This window comes from Molossus molossus, unplaced genomic scaffold, assembly GCF_014108415.1.
Source record: "Molossus molossus isolate mMolMol1 unplaced genomic scaffold, mMolMol1.p scaffold_m16_p_12, whole genome shotgun sequence".
NCBI lineage: Eukaryota > Metazoa > Chordata > Mammalia > Chiroptera > Molossidae > Molossus > Molossus molossus.
The window spans coordinates 34,800,556-34,827,304 of NW_023425347.1; the positions used below are offsets into that span (position 1 = coordinate 34,800,556).

The 26,749-nt window shown below is 38.2% G+C and overlaps 1 protein-coding gene across 2 annotated transcripts in view; it reads left to right on the forward strand.

Moving 5' to 3' along the window:
• The window catches only part of KYAT3 (kynurenine aminotransferase 3), a 52,467-nt gene that overhangs the window by 12,031 nt on the left and 13,687 nt on the right, over window positions 1-26,749 (forward strand). The window contains exons 3-9 of one of the 2 annotated variants that reach the window (XM_036256217.1): window positions 10,155-10,213; window positions 10,786-10,930; window positions 13,934-14,083; window positions 17,422-17,508; window positions 18,292-18,417; window positions 18,518-18,638; window positions 25,255-25,331. In XM_036256217.1, the coding sequence (XP_036112110.1) occupies window positions 10,155-10,213; window positions 10,786-10,930; window positions 13,934-14,083; window positions 17,422-17,508; window positions 18,292-18,417; window positions 18,518-18,638; window positions 25,255-25,331 (765 nt within the window). Of the gene's footprint in view, window positions 1-10,154; window positions 10,214-10,785; window positions 10,931-13,933; window positions 14,084-15,780; window positions 15,830-17,421; window positions 17,509-18,291; window positions 18,418-18,517; window positions 18,639-25,254; window positions 25,332-26,749 lie in introns of those variants that run through there. The other variant, XM_036256218.1, reaches the window with a different exon arrangement.

Consider the following 26,749-nt stretch of genomic DNA (forward strand, 5'->3'; position numbering starts at 1 on the left):
CATTGGGTCAGCACTCAATCCACTGTGCCACACCAGCCAGGCTCCAGCTTTTTTTCATTTCCATTTGCATGAAATATCTGTTTCTATCCCTTTTCTTTTAGTCTGTGTGTTTCTTTTGTTTTGAGTTGGGTGTCTTATAGCAAGCATATATATGGGTCTTGTTTTCTTATCCATTCAGCTACCCTATGTCTTGATTGGAACATTTAAGCCATTTACATTTAAAGTGGTTATTGATTGGTATGTATTTATGGCCATTTTATTCTTTTAACTATGAATCTCTGGGGTTTTTGTTTGTTTGTTTGATTGTTTTTCTTCGTAAAGAAGAGCCTTTAATGTATTGCTAGATCTGATTTGCTAGTATTCTGTTCAGGATTTTGGCATCTATGTTCATCAGGAATATTGGCCTGCAGTTTTCTTTCTTTGTAGTGTCTGTTTCTGGTGTTGGAATTAGAATTATGCTGGCTTCATGAAACGAGTTTGGGAGTCTTCCTTCTTCTTGAATTTTTTGGAATTGTTTGAGGAGAATGGGTGTTAGTTCTTCTTTGAATGTTCGGTAAAACTTCCCCGTGAAGCCATCCGGGCCTGGGTTTTTGCTTGCTGGGAGAGTCTTGATTATATCTTCAATTTCCTTGGTTGTTATTGGTCTCTTCAAGTTTTCTGTCTTTTCTGGGTTCAGTTCAGTATGTTTCTAGAATTTTGTCCATTTCACTTAGATTGTCTAATTTGTTGCTGTATAATTGTTCATCGTATTTGTTAACGATCCTTTGTATTTCTGTGGTGTCAGTTGTTACTTCTCCTCTTTCATTTCTGATTTTGTGTATTTGGGTTCTCTCTCTGTTTCTTGAGGAGTCTAGCTAAGGGTCCATCAATTGTGTTTATCTTTTTAAAAAAACCATGTCTTTGTTTCATTGATCCTTTGAATTGTATTTTTGGTCTCTGTCGTTTATTTCTGCTCTGATCTTTTCTATTTCCTTTCTTCTGCTTGCTCTGGGGTTTTCTTTTTGTTTGCTTTCTAGTTCTTTAAGTTGTAAGGTTAGATAGTCAATTAGGAATTTTATTCACCATGACCAAGTGGAATTCATCCCTGGGAAGCAAGGCTGGTACAATATTCACAAATCAATAAATGCGATACACCACATAAACAAAATGAAAGATACAACCCATATGATTACCCTGGCCAGTTTGGCTCAGCAGTTAGAGCGTCGGCCTGCAGACCAAAGAGTCCCGGATTCAGTTCCTGCTAAGGGCACGTACCTCAATTGCAGTTTGTCCCCAGACCCAGTTGGAGTTGTGTGAGTGGCGACCACTTGATGCGTCTCTCTCACATTGATGTCTCTCTCTCTTTCTTCCTCCCTTACTCTCTCTTGTTCTATCTGAAGACAAATGAAAAAAAAAAAAAAAGATCATATCAATAGACTGAAAAAACATTCGACAAAATCCAGCACCCATTTCTGATAAAAACGCTCAGCAATGTGGGAATAGAGGGATCATATCTCGACATAATAAAGGCCATATATGAAAAACCTACAGCCAACATCATACTCAGTGGGCAAAAACTAAAAGCATTTCCCTTAAGAACAGGGATGCCCACTTTCACCACTCTTATTTAACATAGTAGTGGAAGTCTTAGCCACAGCAATCAGACATGAAGAAAAAAATAAAAGGGATCCAAATTGGAAAGGAGGAAGTGAAACTGTCATTATTCGCAGATGACATGATATTATACATAGAAAACCCTATAGATCCCATCGAAAATCTGCTAGATTTAATAAACGAATTCAGCAAGGTAGCAGGATACAAAATTAACATCAAGAAATCGATGGCATTCTTATACACCAATAATGAACTCACAGAAAGAGAAACTTAAAAAAATCCCATTTACCATTGCAGCAAAAAAATTAAGATACCTAGGAATAAACTTAACCAAAGAAGTAAAGGACCTATTTGCAGAAAACTACAGGACATTGAAAAAAGAAATAGAGGAAGATATTAAAGAGTAGAACCACATACCTTGTTCATGGATTGGAAAAATTAACATCATTAAAATGTCCATACTACCCAAAGCAATCTATAGATTCAATGCAGTCCCCATCAAAATACCAACAACATATTTCACAGAACTAGAACAAATACTTCAAAAGTTCATATGGAACCAAAAAAGACCCCAATTAGCCACAGCAATCTTGGGGAAAAAAGGACAAAGTAGGTGGGATCACAATACCAGATATCGGGTTATACTACAAAGCTACTGTAATCAAAACAGCCTGTACTGGCACAAGAACAGGCATATAGATTAATGAAATAGAACAGAGAACCCAGAAATGGACCCAAAACATTATGCTCAATTAATATTTGACAAAGGTGGCAAGAGCATACAGTGGAGTAAAGACAACCTCTTTAATAAATGATGTTGGGAAAATTGGACAGCTATATGCAAAAAAAATGAAATTAGACCATCAACTTACACCATACACAAGAATAAACTCAAAATGAATAAAAGACTTAAATGTGACTCATGAATTCATAAAAATCATAGAAGAAAATGTAGGCAACAAAATTTCAGACATCATATGCAGCAGAATTTTCACTGATACATCACCTAAGGCAATAGAAACAAAGGAGACGATGAACACATGGGACTATATCAAACTCAAAAGCTTCTGCACAGCAAAAGAAAAAACCATCAAAATGGAAAGGGAACCCACTGTATGGGAGAGCATGATCACCAATGATACATCAGAAAAAGGGTTGATTTCCAAAATATATAGAGTGCTCATACAAGTCAACAAAAGAAAGACAAAACCCAATTTAAAAATGGGCTGAGGAGCTAAATGGACACCTTTCCAAGAAAGACATACGAATGGCCAAGACACATATGAAGAAATGCTCAACATCACTAATCATCAGAGAGATGCAAATTAAAACACCAATGAGGTATCACCTCACACCTGTCAGAATGGCCGCCATCAACAAATCATCAAACAACAAGTGCTGGCGAGGGTGTGGAGAAAAGGGGACTCTAGTACACTGCTGGTGGGAATGCAGACTGGTGCAGCCACTATGGAAAACAGTATGGTGTTTCCTCAAAAAATTAAAAATTGAATTGCTATTTGACCCAGTGATGCCACTTCTAGGAATATACCCTAAGAAGCCTGAAGCACCAGAAAGAATGTATGTACCCCTATGTTCATAGCAGCACTATTTACAATTGCTAAGAACTGGAATCAGCCCAAATGTCCATTAACAGATGAGTGGATAAAAAAGCTGTGGTACATATACACAATGTAATACTATGCAGCTGTAAGAAAAAAAGATCTCTCATCCTTTGAGACAACATGGAGGGACCTCTAGAGCATTTTGCTAAGTGAAATAAGCCAATCAGAGGAAGACAAATACCACATGATCTCATTTATTTGTGGAATATAATGAATAAAGTGGGTTGATGAAGGAAATAGACCCAGAGACATAGGAAGTAGTATGGTTCAGACTGACACACCTCAGAGTAGGGGGCCAGGGAGGATGGATGAGATGAACCAAAGAACTTCTATGCATGTATGTGTAACCAATGGACATAGACACGATGCTACGGGGGGAGGGGAGGATGGGGTCTAGAGAGGGAAAAGGAGAAACATCTGTAACAAAAAAATAAATTAATAAAAATTGGAGGAAAAAAAAAAGAAGACCCTTTAACATTTATGGGAATCTTGTTTCGGGGGTAACAAACTCCTTTAGCTTTTTCTTGTCTGGGAAGCTCTATTTCTCATTCCATTTTAAATGATAACCTTGCTGGGTAAAGTAGGCTTGGTTGTAGGTACTTGCTTTTCATTGCTTTGAATATGTCATACCAGTCCCTTCTGACCTGAGAGGTTTCTGTTGGGAATTATCTGACAGTTCTATGGGAGCTCCTTTCTGGGCAACTAATTGCTTTTCTCTTGCTGCTTTTGGGATTTTTTTTTTGTCTTTAACCTATATTTTAATTATGACATGTCTTGGTGTCAGCCTTTTTAGGTTCATCTTATTTGGGACTCTGCATTTCCTGGGTTTGTGTTTCATTTTCCTTCACCAGGTTAGGGAAGTTTTTAGTCATTATTTCTTCAAATATGTTCTCGATCCTTTGCTTGCTCTTTTCTTCTTCTGGTACCCCTGTGATGGGTATGTTGGTATACTTCATGTCCCAAAGGTCCCTTAAACTATTATGATCAACCTGAAATACTGCCTACCTACCAATTAAAAGTGAAATTTGTATGACTAAGAAAAAATATATATCTAACATTATATATTAATATAAAAGTCCAGCCCTGGCCGGTTTGGCTCAGCAGTTAGAGTGTCGGCCTGTGGTCCAGAGAGACCCAGGTTTGGTTCCCGCTAAGGGCTCATACCTCGGTTGCAGTTTATCCCCAGCCCTGGTTGGGTCGTGCGGTAGGCAGCCACTCAATGTGTCCCTTTCACGTTGATGTTTCTCTCTCTCTTTTCCTCTCTCTCCCTCCCGCTCTTCTGAACAAAAATGGGAAAATGTCCTCGGGTAAGGATAAAAAATAAAATAAAATAAAAAATAAAATTCCATAAAAGTAAGTCAAAAGTTATTGTGTTTGGTTAGATTGAATTAGATGACTATAATATTGAACATATTTTTCATCTTTCCTGTGATAATTAATACTTCTGTTACAATAGGGCATTCACTGTCTACATCAAACTTGAAAACTAAAGGGAACAGAGCAGACACCATATAATTTAGTGCACAGTAGGTACACCCAGCCTGCAATTGCAAAACACTGGGAAAAACAAATATCCCAACATTAGGGGAATGAATGAACCAAGTGTGATACATGGTCAACCTGAAATATTACCCACTAATTCAAAGTGAAATTGTTATGGCGTTGGCCAATAAAACATTTATTATTCTCTTATGAGAAAAGGTGAAATATGAAAAACAAATAAGTGATTGCAACTATAAATACCTAATTCTTAGAGCTAAAAGATAATAGGTGATTTGGCTAGCCCAGCAGCTAGGCACCTCATTAAAGGGGGGGTGCTCACTTTCTGCTCCGGCCTAGTCTTGAAGTACTTGAATCCATCTGCTTCTCACTCCTGATATTACCTTCACCTCACCAACCATTAGCTGTGTTTCTTCTGTTTCTGGCCTGTTCTTGCACTCGGTCTTTCTTACATTTGACTCATGGCTCTATGTATCAACAGTCTTGATTTCTTAAGTCTTGAGGTCTTACAGGCAGAGTCTTCAAAATATATACAATTGAAACTTTAGTGTGCTCGGGTCTTAGAAGACTGGGTAATATTTTTTTTCTTCTTTCCAAACTTTCCTTGTTCCAGCACCATGGCAGTAAACACTTAAAGACTTAGTAACAATAAAATTTTCTCATGTCTGCCAAGAGTGGCATCTAGTGGTGATTTTGTAGAACTGCATTTTTCAGCCTCCAAAAAAAAAAAAAAAAAATGTTGATTGTTTCGCTAGCAGTTTGTATTAATAACATAGCAGAACAGTATATGGATGCCAGGTATTAATCTACCTGGGAGCAAAATCCACTTCATGGAACTAGCTAGTCCATAAATTATACAGGCGCTGTAGATGTTCCATTATGCAGCTAGGGCTCATAATTAATTCCCCATAGGATTACAGGTTTATTTTAATATCCAAACTCTGGAAACTAAGTCTTAGATTGTGAGTATTTGCACCTATTGCTAGGTCTTGATGCCTTTGGACATTGTGGGGTGTCTTACACATTTTCGTCCCCAGGATGTCTTAACAAAGCACTTCAGACGAAGTGGCTAAACAACAGAAATGTATTACCTCACTGGTTTGGAGGATAGAAGTCCCAGCTCAAGATGTTGGCGGGGGTCCAGTTGGTGTGGCTCAGTGGTTGAGCATTAACCCATGCACCTAGTGGTCACCGGTTCGATTCCCGGTCAGGGTACATGCCCAGGTTGTGGGTCAAACCCCAGTGGGGGGCATGCAGGAGGCAGCCAAGCAATGTTCTCTCTCATCGATGTTTCTCTTGTGGGGTTGGTTCTTTCTGAGGAATGTGAGGAAGAAACTATTCCATGCCTCTCCACCAGCTTCTGGTGGTTTGCTGGCAATCTCTGGCGTTTCTTGACTTGTAGAAACTTTCCACCTTCATGTTCCTGTGGCATTCTCCCTGTATGCCAGTCTGTCTTCAAATTCCCCTTTTGTAAGGTCATCAGTCATACTGGAATAGGGTCTAACCTAATGACTTCAACTTATAACAAGAGCAATGAACCTATTTCCAAATAAGGTCACATTCTAAGATACTGGTGTTAAGATTTTAATATATGAATGTTGTGGGAGACACAATTCAACCCATAACAACCATCAATCTCATTGTAACTCCAGATTTCACTTTTGCCATGCTAATGTCAAGATCAGCCATTAAATTGCTTTGGCCAATAAAATGTGAGTAGAAGTAATGTGTGTATGTCTAAAGAGAAAACTGAAGAATTTAGTTCCCTCTGCTGTGAAACTGACAGTACTGCAGATAGAGGCCATTTCATCAGCCTGTGTCTCAGGGTGACAGTGACATGGAACAGAGCAGCGCTGACCTTCAATGTATGTGTAACATGACAAAGAAATAAACCTTTATGTTGTTAAACCACCTCAACCTTGTGGCCATTTGTTGCTGAAGCATAAATTAACTTAAGCTGACTGACACCATAAGTACCTAACAAGCTAAGTGATACCATATGTTCACTCCTAATGTGTGGGTTTTTTCATTCATTCATTAGATATCTGTTGAAAACTTGCTATGTGATAGGCATAGTACTATATGTTGGGCACTCACTGTAAGTTAATTTTATGTGTCCAATTAGCTAGGTCACAGCACCCAGAGATGGTTTGTTCAAACACCAGTTTAGATGTCTCTGTGAAGGTACTTGTCAGATGAGATTAACATTTAAATCAGTAGACTTTAAGTAAAGCTAATTACCCTCCATAACGTAGTGGGCATGATCCAAACAGTTGGAAGCTTGAAGAGGTTCCACCCCCACCCCCACCCCCCACCCCCCACCCCAGGAAGAGGGAATCTGCCTGCAGATTCTCTTCAGACTCAAGCTGCAGCATCAACTGTTTCTCGATTCTCCAGCCTGCAGGACTGTTCTGCAGATTTTGAACTTGCCAGCCCCCACAAATTGCATGAGCAAATTCCTTAATATAAATTACTATATACGCACATCCTATTGATTCTGTTTCTCTGGAGAAACCTGATTAATAGATACAGCCATCGGTGAACAAACTAGCAATAGTTATCATAGAGCTTACCATCTAAGGAAGGATACAGACAAATAAACAGAAAAACTAGTGTTATGTGGCAAATGCTGGAAAGTACTCCCTGTAATAGGAGCGCATAGGAGGAGCACCTAACCTTGACTTGGAATCAGAAAAGGCTTTGTGGAGGAAATGAAGTCTAACTTGAGAACTGAAGGTGGCAAGTGGACTAGGAGTCAGCTAAGTGCAGGGTCAGGGTGGTGGGGAGCAGGAATTAGATTGAGAATAGAACGTGGATTCTCAACAGAGATTTTATTGCCCCAAAAGGAGAGAAAACTGGTGCTTGGCAGGCGAAATGAACCTTAGCTATTACAATGGTTTGTGACCATGCAAAGCTCAACTCTATGTGACAAAATTGTATTCCTCAGTATTTAATGGGGGAATGGGGGAGATGATTAGAACACATTTCTAAACTGTCTTCTTGGGGGGAGGGGTGCTGATGAAAAAGACATTGAGAAACATTGGTGTAGGAAGACCAGTTTGGGTGGAGGAATGATCATCTATGGAGCTATAGAAGTGAGCGAGAACATAGAATATTTGAAATATTGGAGTGGCCCTGGCCGGTTTGGCTTAGCGGTTAGAGCGTTGGCCTGCGGTCCGGAGAGACCCGGGTTCGGTTCCCGCTAAGGGCACGTACTTCGGTTGCAGTTTGTCCCCGGCCCTGGTTGGTCGTGCGGGTGGCAGCCACTCGATGTGTCCCTTCACGTCGATGTTTCTCATTCTCTCTCCCTTTCTCTCTCTCCCTCCCACTCTATCTGTACAAAAAATGGAAAAATATCCTCGGGTGAGGATAAAAAAAAAAAAAGAAATATTGGAGTGGTTGAGTCATACCGTTGGGAAGGAGCAGAGGCGGGCAGTAGTGAAAGGAAGCTGTGCTAGCCACAAATGTTAAAGAAAATTGAATCTAAAAATGTGTTTGCCCTCAATTATCTAAATAGTTTACATGAATTGGACCTTGTGTAGAAATTATCTACTGCAGACTGTGCTCGCTTTTTATTATATGAATCAGTACTCTGTGTTTGTAGCCACATACTGAATGAATCATTAAGTTTAAATATTTTTTCCAAGATGGCAGAGGACAATTGTTAAGTTATCTTTTTCTATCTATCATTCTGGGAATTTTTAATTTTATAATTATAGTCTCTAGAATAGCATCATGTTCAGGTGGGTACTTAATCATAATGCTATGCTGGAAGCACATTAACCTTTGGGGAATTTGCATGTGATTTACTTCACTGGAGTTTCAAAGATTAAAAATAGGAGAGTAAAAGGGTATTTTTCTTGGATTCATTATTGGGAATAGAATGAGAACAGTGATCTATTATCATTATCTTCCCCACAGATTGGATTAAAATTACTTTAATATTCTATTAGGATAATCTTTGCAAATAGGCTGCCAATCATTTTTTTTTTATTTCCAGCAGCTTGTTAACAATGAACTCAAAGCTAATTCAGTGCTTTTGAGATAGTATAAGCTTAATTCTGAAATCTATAGAACTAAAAAATTGCATGCTGTACTATAATTTTAACTTTGAATATTTTTCTTGATATCCCTAGCCTGCTCATTGTTAAGTAAAAACAATCTAATGTCTAATATAATTTTTTTCTTATTTTTAAATTGATTTGAGAGAGAGAGAGACATTGATGTGAGAGAGGAAAACACCCCATCCGACGATGGAACCCACAGTCTGGGTATGTGCCCTGACTGAGAATCAAACGTGCAACCTTTTGGTGTACAGGACTACACTCCAACCAACTGAGCCACCCAGCCAGGGTTCTAATATAATTTTTTTAAAGCAGCATTTTAATAGTAGTTTTAGAAGGTCTTGTTACATAAAATACAGTACATGGAAATAGTTCTGAGTATGTGTTCTGGAATCCAACTACCTGGGTTCAGGTCCTGAGTTGCATCTGTTTGGGTTTAAGTTAATTAGCTTTTACAAATGGGCAGATGTGTCAAGTTACGTGATCTCATCCTCTCTGTGCCTCACTTTCCTCGTGTGTAAATTATGGATAATAAAAGAAGCACTACCTAGGGTGGTTGTGAATTTTACGTGAGTTAACTATGTAAAACACTTAGAGCAGTGCCTGGTGTATACTCAGTACTGTTACATTAGCTATTATTATTATTAATTGGAAGCCCTTATTAAGTAGTTTTAAATCCATTTGTTGAGTGCTTCCTTATGTCATAAGAGAAACTTAACTGTGAAACTGTTAGTACATCTTACCTACAATGAACTTCACCCCTGGTCTGTGTGGTTCAGTGGTTAGAGTGTCGGCCTGCTCACGGAAGCATCACAGGTTCAGTTCCCGGTCAAGAGCAAGTCCCTGGGTTGCAGGTTCGAATCCTGGCCCCAGTCAGGGCATGTGCAGGAGGCAACCAATCGATATGTCTCTCTCACATCAATGTTTCTCTCTCTCTCTCCCCTTCTCTCTCCCTCTTCACTACCTTCCACTCTCTCTAAAAAAGTCAATGGAAAAAATATCCTCGGATAAGAATAAACAAACAAAAAAACGAAAAGAACTTCAGACTCAAGATATACTTTTTAACTGATTTTTAATCATTATTATTCTCTTTAGTACATTTCAGGTCTTTAAGTGGTTTTATTTTTTAGGTGAGGATGATATTTTGGTTCTTATGTGAGAAGATAAACATCTAAAGTTTGTAAGAAAAAGCACTCCTTAGGACAGTAGGTGGGAGACGGATTCCTCTTCAGAATTTTTGTAGGAGTCTGGCATTTATGTTATGGTGCTGTTTTTTCCATGTTGACAATAGAATAAAGAGTTATACATGACTTTCTGGCATTTTTCATTTTGATTAAAGAAATTTAAACACCCTTTTAATATTTATACCTTTCAGAAAATGTCTTTGAAATTTAAAAATGCAAAACGAATTGAAGGCCTGGATAGTAATGTGTGGTGAGTATCTTAGAATCAACAACAGTAATTTGGTGAATTTTCTTTTCTACACATTTTTATATTCTTTGCTGGGAATTTTTAGCCTTGTCTAAGGCCTATAAATAAATCAACTTGTTTTAATTCATCCATTAATTGGAAATAGAAGGAAGTTAACGATCTATACATTGATTTATTCTTTTAGCAACTGCACCAAGCTCTGTGCGAGGCACTGGAAATAGGCAGAGACAAGACGAATTTGGTTGATGTCCTCATGGAACTTACCTTCTAGTCCATGAACTTTTCTTATTAGCTCTAGTCTTCAGCAGTTGACAAGAGAACCTAGCAGAAAAATATCTCTATGGTTAAAATATGGGTATCATGGAATTGGGATTTGTAAGAAACATTAAGTGTATTCAGCTATCATTTTATTAAGTGAAGTCATTTTGTAGATGGTAAAATTTTTCTTGAGAACTCTTTTTGTTTATCTAAAGCAGGTCTTATCTTTTGGTTTTATGTTAAGATTATGAAGTATAAAAAATTAGCTTTGTAATTAAAGCGCTTATTAATATTAGATTTTTTTTTTTTAATTTCAGGATTGAATTTACCAAGTTGGCCGCAGACCCCTCTGTTGTGAATCTTGGCCAAGGCCTTCCAGATATATCCCCCCCTCCGTATGTGAAGGAAGAATTGTCAAAGATCGCAGCAGTTGATAGCCTGAATCAGTACACACGGGGCTTTGTAAGTACAGGAGGACCGCGAGGGGCGGGAGCTTGTATTTTTTACCGTGTTAGGTATGAGCATACTTCCACCGCTTCTGTGTAACTGATTGTCTGGGACCAACTGTCCCAACTTGATAACCAAGGAACCCACCCCTGCCCTTGTCTGCTAGGGTGAGCTGCCCCTACTTCCCGCTCCCTCACGGTCCTGTCCAGGCGCTCCCTTGACTGCTGTTGGGAAATGGTCCTGTGGCAACCAGGGGGGAGAAGATTCTCTTGAGACATGTATCCTTCCCCTTCACACTTGGGCAGCCTTGCGCGGGCCTCATTATCTTCTCTCTCCGACTACTTACTTTCTTCTCCTCTGCCTCAGCCCAACCCCCGTTCTTCTGTGATGAAAAGCCCAGGATACCCAGAGATTTCCTAGATTATACAAAACCAACAAAACTGCCACAGCCTACTAAGTGAATTGAGCAAGGTTGTGGGACACAAGGCCAATGTACAAAAATCAGCGGTATTTCTATACACGAAAAATGAACAATTGGAAAGTAAAAAATTTTAAATACCACTTGCCATAGCATCCAAAACCATAAAATATTTAGAATTTAATTTTTAAAATAAATGTGAGATCTGTACACTGAAAACTAATACATTCCTGAAAGAAATTAAATAATACCTAAATAAAGGGAGTGATATATGATGATCATGGATTAAAAGACCAAATAGTGCCCTGGCTGGGTGGCTCAGTTGGTTGGAGTGTCCTCCCGTATTCCAAAAAGTTGCTCGATTCTGGGTCAGGGAACATTCTTAGGTTGCATGTTCGATTCAAGAAGCAACCGATCAATGTTTCTCTCTCACATCAATGTTGCTCTCTCTCTGTCTGTCTCCTCTCCCTTCCTCTCTCACAAAAATCAATAAACATATCTTTGGGTGATGATTAAAAAAAAAAAAAGACTAGCCTTGGCCAGTTTGGCTTCAGTGGTTAGAGTGTTGGCCTGCAGCCCAGAGAGTCCTGGGTTCAATCCCACTAAGGGCACGTACCTCGGTGGCAATTTGTCCCTGGCCCTGGTTGGGGTTGTGTGGGTGGCAACCACTCGATGTGTCTCTCTCACGTGGATCCTTTTTTCTCTCTCTCTTCCCCTCTCTCCCTCCCGCTCTGTCTGAAGATAAATGCAAAAAACGTCCTCGGGTGAGAAAAAAAAAAAAAAGAGTAAATATTGTTAAAATTACAATTCTCCCTAAATTGATTCATAGCCATGTTTGGCAAGCTGTGGCCTGTGGCTGAATCTGATGCTCTACTGATTTTTTTATATAAAATTTTATTAGAGCATAACCATGCACATTCATTTACGTATTTTCCAGTTTTCGTCAATATATGTGAGTGTATATGTGTACGTGTTTTTATATTGATATAAGCACTGGGAATTCTGTTACACTGTCACCAGACTGAGGACATTAATCACTTCAGGGGGAGAAAAGGAAATGATGTTGAGGATAAATTGTAATTTTTCTTTACATATCTTTACCTATATTAATTATTATATGAAGCATGAATTATCTTTCTAATTAAAAATATTTTAAAACACAGGTGTTTATCATGCTAAGAAAAATTGTGTAGCGTTTCTAAATGCTTTCAAATCACCCTTTGCTAGAACTTGTTAGACCTGGTATTCAAAGGAAATTTTGGTTTCTGGGAGTGGTGACAACCTTCTCTTGCTCTTTCCACAACTCACATGTGTTCTTTGAGTTTGAATTTACATGGTCTTTTTCTGTCGTTATTGTATTTTAGTTTACTGCCTGTGCTCTGTTACCTCCTCTATTATTAATTATACCCAGTTTCTCTAATATTACAGTATCTCCTAATTTCAAAATATGAAAAATGTGCCATAGCTTTGTTTTTATTGATTTTAACTCAGTGAAGGTCTGGGACATACTAGCAATATTCTGAAAGGAATAAAAGAGTGACCAGTGCATCTTTGACCGAAAAATACCCCCTTTTCTTCATATGAACCGGGGTGTACAACTTACAAGGAACCTAAGACCCTTTTACCTCACAAACCGGGGATATATCCCACCAGCCTCCCTCTCCTCCTGCACCCTGACCCGGCTTATTCCTCCAGAGCCCAGGTGCTTTCAAAACAAAGGCATATCACCTGCACTTGGACACTCGCTCGCAAGTGACAGAAAACCAGGCTGGTTTCCCAAAAGCAAAAAGAGGAAGTAGATGCTGGATAGAAAAAAATAAATACTGACTTTGACATCTAAAAACACAAGGAGCGGGGAAGGAGGGAAGAGAAAGAGGAGAGAAGGGAACAGAACATGGAAGAGCAGACTGAGGAGGCGCCAGTCAGGAAGTCAGGCGTCCTCCGGGCTGACTTTGTGCAGTTACAACCCTCAGTGCTCATGTTCAAGTTCTTCTCCTAGATTACTACCACCCTGTTGACTATCGGGGTGAATAATGTTCTACTTCTTCCTCACATTTGCAATTAACACATCAACACGAATGTGCATTTCTTTGGTGAATTTGTTTTTTACCCTCTCTTGTTAGTCTCTTGGTTAGAATATCCTTCTCTCCTGCAATTTGGAAGAACAGAATCAAGAGATATATAGTCAATGCAGGTTTTTGGCTGATTTACTGGGGAAATATCCAATTCTATTCAATATGATTTCATTAATGTCAAAAATAATTAAATGTGATCTAATTACTATCAAAATGTACTGTCAAAAATATATTTTGATGTTGAAGTCAATTTTTATTCAAAGCAAAACATTTGAAATTTTGTATTCTAAAATCAATAATTCAATAGGAGTTTTTAATCATTAGCAAGTCTTCATGGCCATTCATGTAGGAACCCTCTGAAGATAGAGGAAAAAATCTTTTTAATTAACTGCCAATTAAAAATAGAAATATTCTTTGGATAATTATAAAACCCACATTAAAAAATTATTTTTATATTTTTGAGTCATATTACTTCAAAGAAGTAAATCCCATAATTCAAGATTTTTTTTTCTTTTTGTTCAACAGGGTCATCCATCACTTGTGAAAGCTCTGTCCTGCTTATATGAAAAGTTTTATCAAAATAAAATTGATCCAAATAAAGAAATCCTTGTGACAGTAGGAGCATATGGCTCTCTTTTTAATGCCATTCAAGGATTAATTGATGAGGGAGATGAAGTAAGTATTAGTTAACATTATCATATTACCTGTATATTCATCATTACTCTATGTTCTGCCTTTGAAAATTTTACTTTATGCTTTTTTATGTTTTTTTGTGGGGGTTTTTTTGTTGTTGTTGTTTTTTTTATTGATTTTAGAGCAAGAGGAAGGGAGAGGGAGAGAGAGATAGAAACATCTATGAGAGAGATCATCGATTGGCCGCCTCCTTCATGCCCCCCACTGGGGATCAGGCCCACAAACTGGGCATGTGCCCTGACTGAGAATCAAACCGGCGACCTCTTGGTGCGTGGGTCGAAGCTCAGCCTCTGAGCCACACCTTCGGGCTGTCTGTTTTTTATTTTTAATTATTTTTGAAGTATAACCCATATGCAGTAAAGTTCACAAATCTTAAATGTATAGCTCAATAAATGTTTACCTGTGTGTGTGTGTCTTCATGTAACCATAAACTAGATGAAGATATAATCCATTTCCAGCACCCCTTTGCCCTTTCCTGGTCTATATTCTCCCAGACATACCCACTCGTCTGTCTTCTGTCACCTGCTCTTTAACTTGGTATAATAGAATCATAGAGTGTGTCCCCTCAAATCTGGCTTCTTTCATTTTGTCTGTGAGATTCATCCATTTTGTTGCATGTACTTTATTCTTATTTATACAACTGATTTAGATAAGGGCAAGTGGAAGGGGCTAGCAATGATGGGGAAAATTAATCTTAGTTTGCACTCTAAAATAACTTTTTATCTGAACAAAGTCAACAAGTCTTTGGCCACTGTCCTTTTGCGCCCAGTGTTGTTGGCAGCACAGAGTGAGGAATGTGTAGTAGGAAGATTGAGTGCTTTCTCCTGCTGGCTCCTGTGACATACGACCCACACTGGCACTGAGCTCATCCAGCTCCGCCCCTACTTCCCCATCACCAGTCCAATACTGCTGCTTCAGTAGTTCCTGATCTCTTTCATATGTTCAAAAATGATTGAGGATCTCCTGTATTCAAGGCAGTGTGGGAGAGAAGATTTTTAAAAGGCAGTTTACACAGGGAAGGAACTCTGTCTAGTAGAGGAGATAGTCTTGTAAACAAATGAAGAGGAATGTGGTGTGATTGTCAGTAGTGGAGAATGCCTAAGTTATGGTGGAGACAAAGGGAGAAGTGACCAACTCTGCTAATGTAGATCTGGAAGGCTCCAGAGAGGCATTGCTTAAGCTGGGTCTGAAGAATAAATACTCACCATGATCTACATTGTTATTTCCTTTCTCTGAACTTCCATAGCACTTTATCTGTACTTTTTTCACTTCAAAAATACCACTGTTACTTTGGGTTATATTGTTTTATATCTCAAATTTCCTGTACTATACCAGACAATAAGCTTAAGGGAACATGTTAAGGATGTACAGTCATCCTTTAATATAAAAAAAAATCTCCTTTGATCCTATAAAATTGTTGAAATTTTGCTTTACACTTTGATGTTGTTGATCCTTTGTTGCCTCCTCCTCCTCTGCGCTGGTGGAGTACCCTAAGGCTCAGCCCTGGGCCTTTTCTTCTCTAGTCTTTCTTCCCTGATCAGTTTATCTAATATTTTGAAACCACACACACTGACGTCACTTTGTATCATAGGAACCTATTTTATTGTGTTTATAACATTGATTATTATCTGAAACGATTTCATTTACGTCCTTGTGTTCTTGTTTGTTACAAGTCTTTCTCAGAAGACCGAGTTGCAGGAGAACTGGTTTATTGCTGTACCTAAAACAGTGAGTGCCCAGTAAATATCCTTCAAAGAGGAAGGGGAATTGTTCCCATTGTAAACGTGAAGCAATCACAGTGAAGAGTGTCAAGTCCATTCTTTCAGCCCACCTCCCTGCCTCCCAGGGTAGTTTCCTTTTTTGAGCTCTCACATGGTATCAGGCACTAGGTTTCTCACCAGGGATACAAAGATAGGTCATCTCAGTCCCTGAGAATTTCACAGACTAATAAAAACTTGTTTCTGGTTCATTTCTTTGTCCTCCGCAATACCTAACTCCTAGGCATAGCGCATTACATAGTGGGTACGCGATGTGAGTTGAATGACTAATACAAAGGGGCTTTAGAATGTAAGGGCCTCTTTTTACTCCAAAGAGAAAGGCTGTGAATAGGTATTTCACATCATAGGAAATACAAAGAGTAAAAAGTGTGGATTTAGCACAGTAATCAGGGACCATTAATATAACCAACAAAAAGTTCAATGAGACACCTTAATGTTGACTTGTGAAAGTATAAATTGTTCTTGCCAGATTTTTCAAAAGCAATTTGGTTATGTATAGAAAGTGCCATAAAGATGTCCATACCCTTTCATCAGACTGTTTAAAAATAGAGAGACTGTACATACTCATAAATGGACATAGCATTGTTATTTATACAAGCATGCAATAAGAAAATTATCCTAGAATTCAATAGGCTCTCAAATAGCCATTAAAATAATAAACATTAAAACTATAACAATATGAAATTTCTGAGAAATATTGCTAGGTTTAAAAAAGACAGAAAGAAAAGGTGAACGTAGATAATGGTTACAAATTATGTGTTCAAACTCTCCTTATAGAAAAGCAAAAAGTCAGGATGCTAGATCGAGGCTGGCAAGTTGTGGGAGGGATGCTGACTGAGCTGGCTGATTGGCCCACTGAGCTGAAAGCCAGCCCATGAGTGATTGAGAAAGAGCATGCAGTGGCAAAGCGACCAGGAGTATATGCCAGGGAACAGGAAAAAAGACAGAATCCACATAGAAGTCACCTGGAGGGAAAATGTGGTATCAGACAATAACAATGGCATTCTAATTGGTCTCCCTGCATCCACTCGTTTCAGGATGCTTTTGAGAAAAGGGAAACATCTTCACTCTCAAGCTAATACTTAGACATGGGTACTCCACCACAGAGAAGATTGCAGTGTTCTCTTTCTTTCTAGTCTGTCTTCTGTCACATCCGATATTTTATTTTCTAACTTGAAATTTAAATAAACTCTTCATGTTTTGGGCCAGAACATTCCTTTGAGAATGTGATGAGAGCTATGGTCCTTTTCCCCTCAAAAAGTCTACCTATGCCCATATAAAACTTTGCTTGCAATTCCAAGGGTCCCCGCTGCAAGCCTGCCTGTGGATCTCCCTGAGAGATCAGCGACTCCAGTGTAGACTGTCCACCAGTTTATCCCTAAAGTCTCTTCCACTCGGATGTTAGCTCCATGAAGGCAAGGACTGCGTTCTTCACCGCTGCATCTCGGCATGTAGTATGGTGCCTCACACATAGCGGTTACATGGTACTTGTCAAATGAATCGATGATTGCTGTGTTACGTTCTCATTTGGTTTTATTTCAGGTCATAGTAATAGTACCTTTCTATGACTGCTATGAGCCCATGGTGAGAATGGCTGGAGGAACGCCTGTTTTTATTTCTTTAAGATCTGTAAGTGTGCTTCATGTGCTTTAAGAAGCTTTGAAAATACCAATTACTTGGTCAACGATAAAGTTTCAACTTTAATTACATTTGGGGATTTACTATATTATCTTCAGTGTGATTGAGGTTAATCAACAACTAATATTGAGGGGAACTTTTATTAATTTATCATGTGTTTGCCATGTGTCTCTTGTATTAGCATCCACATTGTATGTAACATTATCTTCTCCCCAAACATTATTTGTCTCCCCCACTGACTGAGCGCCACTAGGCTAGAGACCATTTCTGACTCATTTTTCTAGCACTGTTCTCCAGTGACTCACAGCAGGGTAAGGCTGGGGGCGCAATAAATGCTGGTGGAATTCTCAGTGCAGTGATTTTATTATTCTACTATTAGCTTTAGGAATATAATACCATTACCTTCTTTTAAATCTTTTTAAAATAGGTAATATGCTAAGGTGAATCACAATTTTCTACTGGTCTTAATGTTTGAGACGTGTTAACCATAGTTATCGCTGGCCCCTTTGAAAGAAAGGAGGCCCCGTAACAGCTGTTAATGTTGACAGAGTTCATTTTTCTATTTAACAGACATGAGCATGAGGCTCGAGTCCTCTTGGGCTCTTAAGGCAAAACTAAAGCTCAGTTATTTCTGTTTATTTTCTGTGTGGGTCATTTATTCAGTTACATTTGCCACTCCTTTCTCTAAGTTTTTTCCTTTATTAGGTTATTTATTTCTAAGACAGCAAACATGAGTTAATTGAATTAAATCGCATCTTCATTCTTCACGCTTAGAAACCTGTGGATGGGAAAACATGGTCCAGTTCCGACTGGACATTGGATCCCGAAGAACTGGCAAGTAAATTTAATTCCAGAACCAAAGCTATTATACTGAATACTCCACATAACCCCTTTGGCAAAGTAAGTGAGACTTTGATCTCTTTGTACAGTCTTCTGATCCATCACTTTCTCACACACTGAATAGTAATTGCTCTGCTTTTGACCCCTTTAATTCCTATAGGTGTACACCAAAGAGGAACTCCAACTCATTGCTGACCTTTGCATCAAATATGACGTGCTCTGCATCAGTGACGAGGTTTATGAATGGCTTGTATATACCGGAAATAAACATTTAAAAATAGGTACTGATTATTACACAAAGTCACAAATCTAGATGTGCTTGGGCATGTTGGAACAACTGATTGGAAAGGATCCCAGGACAGCTTTAACGTAATCTTTGTAATGGGTGTCTGTCTGTGGGAGTACTTACAAATGAGATTTGGATAAAGGGTGCTTGAGTGAGTTAATGAGCCGATTGAAGTACAGACAGTACAAACTGAAGGGGAGAGATTTGGGGTGACACTATAAAGCTACAAAACCAGAGAAGCAGTACTCCCTGTATCCTTAGCTTTTTATAAAAAATCCAGCTATAACATAGCATATAAGACGCAAGAGCTCACTTGCTCCTGAGCTGAGCTGTTTTTGCCGAGCAAGTTGCCAAAATGCCGGGTCAACAGGAAGAAATTACGGGGCAGTAGCTGTTGCTGTTTGGCCCTTGCCTAGGACTTTGCCACTACTACTGGGCTATCTCACAAAGGCCATGCTGTCCTCTTGGGTAACCCACATTTATGTCAACTACTTGCACTGGCCCTTCCTCTGCCTGAAAAACTTTCCCCCAGATGTACACATAGCTCAGTCTCTCACCTCCCTTAGGTCTCTTTTCAGGTGTCAGTTTTTATGACCACAGTTACACCTGTCCTTCCAGCATTTGCTTTGTCCTCTTTCTGTTGTTTTTATTTTTCCTCCATAGTAAATAGCAGGATCTATATATTTTACTTCTAACCTACAAGAAAGAAGAGATTTTTGTCTTTGTCCCTTTCTGAATCCTCAGTTCCCAGGATAGGGTCTTGCACATGGTAGCTGATCAGAAAGAAATTCTTGAATAAATAAATAGGAGGCCTGAAAAGGCTAAGGGAGGGATAACTAAAATCACTGCGACAGAAACAAACAAGAAATAAATAAACCAGCACAGTGCACATACATATAAATAGTTGATGTCAGCATCATCGTTATCTCTATGGTGCATTACAAATTGTTGTAGAGACACAGAAGAAAGCAGATGTTTGAGGGGCTGAACAAAGGAGCGGGCAAAAGATGGAATTAGTTAGAGAAGTAGGAAGAAAATGTCTATCAGATAAACTAACAGGACTGAGGCAAAAAGTCATGAAAATCAAGATAAACTTAAGAAGATAAGTGGTTTATAAGGGCGTGATGTAGTAACTGGCAGATAGGACAGTGGGACAGCAGGGTGGTTCCGAAGGGCATTGTATGTGAAAACAGAGTGTGAACCGGTAAGGAGTGTAAAAATGAAACGGCCTTTCAAAGTGAGAGGCAACAAGCATTTATGGAGATCAATAAGAATAACTATTCTGGAATCATTAATTCAGGTGAAAGCCCAAATAATGTTCCATTAGGAGACAAAGGTAACGGGTATTTATGAGAACGGGAAGGGGAATAATTACATCAATAGAAGAAAGGCATTTCTATAGGTGCAGACGCCATGTTAATTTTCAATGTTTTTAGTTTTCAGTGCAGTAGTCATTCGTCCAGTAGTCTTTTCTTGTTATCTTTGCAACAGTTCTTTGGAACACACGGTTGCTTAGGTCGAGTCCAAAGGTTATTTGGAACTGTTTCTACAGTTCCAAGGATTTGAGGCATGAGATGCCTAAGGCAGTTCCTCTGGCATGGTAACTATGTCTTCATTTTAAAGTGACTCCATTTATATGTATTGTTGTGTATAGGTCAGTGGTTTTGAAACTAACATTAGTAGTAGAAGCACCTTGAAGCCACGATGTTTGCATCATGAAATAGTGATATATTGCATTCCATCCTGAAGCTAAAAGCAATTTTCCTGACAGAAATTAAATAATTAGAAGTCAATATAAAAATCACAGTTCTGTGGATAGTTTTCATAACAAAGAGCTATTGAAATAAACGCATCTGAGTTTTTCCAACTTTGCCACTCATATTTTACGAAATGCTCATTTATTTCACTATTGGTATCATTCACTATCAGATAAATGGCCTCATTTATCTTAAGTGCTTAAGAAAACTTTGTGGAGGAAAACTTAGCTGATTCTTTAAGTTCTGTATGTTAATTTGATCACCAGAGAGAGTACCAGTGAGCACACTTTGCAAACTACTGCAAAAGACGTGACAACGCAGGGGAATCGGTTACATGATTGGATTTGTTGTGTAAGGGTAAGAACCAGCTGCAGGTGAGATCTTAAGCACGTCAGATGCCCTGGCAGTGGAAGTAATAAACACGTGCTGTTTAGAAGGAGAAACTATAGGGCACAGTTAGAATGTGGGAAGGAACAAGCAAGAATGATTCTGAGATCTCCAATCTGGGCCACTCAGCCGTGATGAGGCCCTTACCCAGAGACGGGGATGTGGAGGGGAGGAACAGATCTGTGGGGAAGACTTCAGCCAAGGAAATTCCTGCTACTCATGCTTTAGTCTCTCCAAGTTTCAGTGTCTGTGAGAAACAGATGTCTGAAGACAAGTGAAATTATAGGCCAAATTATGAGAGAGAATGTGAAACAGAGAAGAAGGTCAGAGATTTGCAAGGTGTGGTGTCTTAACACTGCAAACTGTGGTTCTGTGTCCAAATTGCATCAGAGTTCACCTTCACCTGTCTTGCTGACCTCTGTCTTGGGTCATTTGAATTATTCAGGCCAATATGGACAATTAATTTTTGGTAGATTTTTGGTAGATTAAATTTTATTACATTATTATTTAATTATTATATTTAAAAGTATTTGTTTAAAATAGTTAAATATGTATTTTAAATAAAATAATTCTATTTAATTAAATTATTTTGTTAAATTTATTAAAATGTTTTAGATTGAGCAGAGAGGGAGAAACATCTATCTAATGAATAAATATAATATTTTTTAATTATTTTTTTATTGATTTTTGAGAGAGGAAGGGAGAGAGAGAGAAAGAAACATCGATGAGAGAGAACTTTGATTGGCCGCCTCCTGCATGCCCCCATCTGGGATCGGGCCCACAACCTGGGCATGTGCCCTGACCAGGAACTAAACCAGCAACCTCTTGGTGCATGGGTTGATGCTCAACCACTGAGCCACACCGGCCTGGGGAATAAATATAATTTTATATTCAACCTAAAACATATATCCGTGCCTTTGTGAGAATGACTCAAACAAAGCTTTAGAGTTTTAGTTAGCTTAGCAATATTCTTTCAAAGAATATTTGAAATAATCTTGAAATTATTTTTTAAACCTGTATTACATTTAAACCTTATGTTATATTGTAAGCCCTTTCTGGTAACAGTGTAACTGATAATATTGTTTGCTAGAGATATCAAGACATATATTTTTAACTCAGATATTTTAGTTGTTATAACAGCCCATAAAGTTAAACCACAAAAAAAATAAATTCACTGTTTTATTATTTAGACAGTGCAATTCGGTTGCATGAAAACTTATTCTATCAAATACAGTGGTCTTTGTTACCTGAAAGATTCAAAATGGCTATTCCATCAATTTGCGGAGTGCAACAGTAGTTCTTTAATATAAACAGTAATGCTCTCTCGCCACACATCATGAAATTAGCATCATCTTCATTTTGCCACGAGGCAGTTTTCCCCGGTGTGGTGCTCTTCATCACGCTCTTAATCTTTATCTGGCTTCTATTGACACCTTAGTTGCCTATGAATAACTGTTATAGCTGCCGTGTCTGATTTAAGGATCATGGGCCATAAATGAGACTTGCAAAGACCAGTTCCCTTTCGGATGTAACTGCAAGCTCAACTTATTGATACTGGATATGGTTGTTTAACTCATCAGACCTGCAAAGATTTTCTTGTTGTTGTTGCCACTAGATTACTAGTCACACTCAGTGCTGTGGTCATCTGTCTACATTGACTGCGGTGGCTCCCAGATCTCTGAGATTGAGAGGACATGAGTATCTGGTTGTTTTAAAGTTACGTAGGGTGTCTTTTTTTGAAAAAGTAGAATTTGTTCTTATTGGATCAGATTCTTGACTCAAATGATATCTCTGGGTTTCAGTAAAGAGACATTTCACTCAACAAATGAAACCTCTTTATAGAAGAGATATATCAATACACTGACATTTGTATACTAATATATTGCTATTTGGAAAATTAGTATAAAATTCTTTGGAGGTTATTTATCTAATCAACTTACATCTATTTTTATGTGGCTAAAATAGCCATCAACAAATCAGCTCTCCTTTAAAATATTAAATTGGAGTTGATAGTTTGTGTATGAAACCTACATTTGACATGAGTTCTTTATAGTTTCTTTTATAATGTAACTTATAGTGAAAACATGTTAGGGTTGTATTAGTTTCTCTGGGTAATTCTTATTTTCAAAGATTTTATTTTATTATTGTTGTTTTTTTTTTATTTCTTACCCGAGGATATTTTTCCATTCATCATCAGACAGAGTGGGAGGGAGGGAGGGAGAGAGAGAGAGAAACATTGATGTGATAGAGCCACACCACCTGGTTGCCTCCTGCATGACCTGACCAGGGCCGGGGACAAGCCAAAACCAAGTCACATGCCCTTGATCAGAATCAAACCTGTGACTCTTTGGTCCATGGGTTCTAATCACTGAGCCAAACTGGCCAGGGCAAAGATTTTATTTTTAAATATTGTTCTTACTAATAGGCTTTTCTGATTTTGAATATATATATATATATATTATTACTTTAAAGGGAGTGATACTGTGTATTACGCATAGTTTAGATGTTTCTCCCTTCCAAGGGGAAAGTGCATTTGTGTCAGGCTGTTCTTTGAAATACTTTGAAAGTCTAGAAATGTCTCAGAACTTAAAGGGGTGGAATTATTTATATCAAATATTAGATTATCCCGTCTTCAAATGGAGCCTCTGAATATTTTCCTCATTTATCTGTCCATTTTTGTTACACTCCACAGAGAATACAATTACAAGTTTTCTAATTTATGCAGTTTTCCTACCTTTACAAATATTGGCAGGTGTTTCATAATAGACTGAAATTATATATACATTCATTTTGGAAATTTCTTTAGCTATTTTACATTTTAGTAAACGCTTTACTTGCTTATGAGAAGATTATTTTAAGAAAATAGCTTAGCCCCACCTCCACCCCCAGAAAAGGGTATTTATTTTCCCTTTGTGTATACCAACAGTCTTAGAACAATACAAGAGCATCTATTGTACCTCTAAAAAAAAAACAAGCAAAAACTTGTGTGGTCACATATGAAGAACTTCACAACTAAATTATTTCAGGAATCCAAAAAAGCAGTGTTGTAGGTAGCATCTCAGAAGATTAATAGAGAAATAAGGCACCATTGTGCAGCAAAATTCACAAACTCTTGCATTTTATACCTCCAGGACTTTGTTTTCTGCATTCCCTTTGCCCAAAATTTACCTTTCTGTCCCTTTCCCTGCATCTTCCAAGTATCAGCTCAACGTTACTGGCTACAGGGTGCCAACCCTAACTCCTATCCTGGCACAATTCTCCATGCCTATTGCTAGTATAGCGTCACACTATGTTACCAGTATCATCTTACTCGTCTCCCAGCCCCACTAGACATTAAGCTCCTTGAAGATAAGAACTGTATCATCTTGTCTTTGTTTCCCTTAGACCTAGCTTAGTCCCTGGTGCCTGATCGTTGCTAATAAATGTTTCACGAGTGGATGAATAAATGAGTGAATTATTTTATTAAAGATATCAATCAACTTGAGACCTTTAACAGTCGCTTCTCCTTATTCGTGGAATCTGTATTTGTGAATTCACCTACTCACTAAAATATATTTGTAATCCCAAAATTATTGTGGTGCTTTTTTCTCAGACATGTGCAGAGGGGTTAAAAATTTGTCACCTGATATGCATGTTCCCAATTGAGCTCAACAAGGCAACACTCTGCCTTCTTGTTTCAGCTCATACTATAAGAAGTATCTTTTTGAGGTGAAGAAAAGTTCTAAAATTGGTTGTGGTGATGGTTGCACAACTCTGTGGGTATATAGGAAAACAATGAATTGTACACTTTAAATGTGTTAATTATTTGATGTGGAGTTAATATGTCAAAAAGTTGTTAGCAAAACATACAAGTGCACATGCGCACGCACAGACATACACAGATGGTTGGGCTCCACCTCCAGGGTTTCTGATTCATTAAGTCTGTGATGCAGTCCAAGAATTAGCTTTTTTTACAAGCTTTCCAGTGTATTGTTATTGCTGGTGTGGAGACTACATTTTGAGAATCATTGCCCCAGGGATTCTGTAGAAATAGACTCAGAAAATGGGCACAATAGAGGTGAGCTAAACAATAGCCAGGATCACAACCAAAACGTGCTATGGAATGATTACATTAAGCACACAGGTACTGTTAACATTGATGCTGGGTGACCATTGTGTGGTCACCTCATTGACCAGCCTGGAACACTGCCTGCTACACCTCGACCCCTTCTGCCCCTGGAAATAACTGTGCTGCTTAAAATTATTCAATCTATTACGTATCATTTTGGTGTGATATTACAGTGTCCTTAAACATTGCAACATTTTCAACTGTGGTTAAGTTAAAGTTACATAATCTTTTTAAAAAAAAAAACCCTACTGGAATAACGATACTGACTACACTATAACAACATTTATATTTTTAGATTGTCCCAAATGTAGATTAAAGGGAAAGCAATTATTTAACCTTTTTTTTTTTTTTATGTTCAGCCACTTTTCCAGGTATGTGGGAAAGAACAATAACCATAGGAAGTGCTGGAAAGACTTTCAGTGTAACTGGCTGGAAGGTAAGATGAAGAATTCAGTTGCTTAAAAACAGTCATGTGCTCTACTTCTTGTAGAGTTTTTTTGTGTGTTTTAAATGCATATATATTTAGTTTACACTGGTTTTATACTTACCAATCTTTTACTGATTATTTACTCATTCGGCTTTCATATTGGCCTTTATTTTCCTTGGGACCTAATCATTTTTTTATAAGTAAGAAAACATAGTTAATTTTTCATTTTATTTTTTTTATTAATTAATTTTTGTTACAGATGTTTCTCCTTTTCCCCCCACTGATTCCCCCCTCCCCCTCCCTCCCTGCCCTGTCCCCAGCTTTGTTGTCCATGTCCATTGTTCATGTATACATGCATATATGTTCTGTGGTTTATCTCTCCCCCACCACCCCCTCTTCTGGGGATTGTCAGTCTGTACCCCACTTCCACGTCTCTGGGACTACCCCATTCCTCAGACTGTTATGTTCATTATATTCCACAAATAAGTGAGATCATATGATACTTGTCTTTCTCTGTTTGGCTTGTTTCACTTAGGATGATACTTTCCAGGTCCCTCCATGTAGTCTCAAAGGATAAGAGTAATTTTTCATTTTATAAGTAACCAACTAATGACACATTTTTCTTTGCAAAGAATGTTCAGATTACTGCCTATTTAAATAAAAGGAGAACAAATAATAATAGCAATATTTTGGCACTTATACTATGTGCCAGGTTCTTAATGCTTTACAGGTACTGATTGCTTTTATTCTTATAACCACATTATGAGGTGGGTATAATCTATTATCTCTAGTTTACAGACAATAAAACTGAAGTACAGAGAAGTTAAGGAACTTACCTAAGATTACATCACTAATAAATTCAAGCCAGGGCACAAAAACCAGCTTCCAAATCCATGCACTTAACCACTGTGCTCTGAAGCACACAACTAATTCAGTTGAAACTTAATTATCTTCTAAACGTGGCTGAGAAGCCAGGGAGTAGAGATGGGTGGGGATGGAGGGAAGGAAAGTGTGCATGGGAACAAAAGGACGGCATGAGGGGTCCTTGTGATGATGAAATGCTCTGTATTTTGACTGTCGATGGCAGTATCCTGATGGTGATTTGTACTAGAGATTTGCAAGATGTCACCATTGCGGGAAACTGGGTCAAGAGCACAAAGAATCTCTGTATATTATTTCTTACAAGTGCATGTGAATCTACAGTCGTCTCAAAATAAAAAGTTGCATTTTACCCAAAAAAAAAAAAAAAAATGCCTGCAGAACCAAATAAAGGAAGAATGCCTTAGGCTCTCATTCAGAGTTACTTTCATCAATATGTAATTCAAACAAGCTTTGGTACAGTTTTTCAGACTTCCAGAATATCAGAAGTAGCAAACTAGAAGATAATAATGATTGCAAATACTATTTAGCTTCCGAGAGCTGAGTTT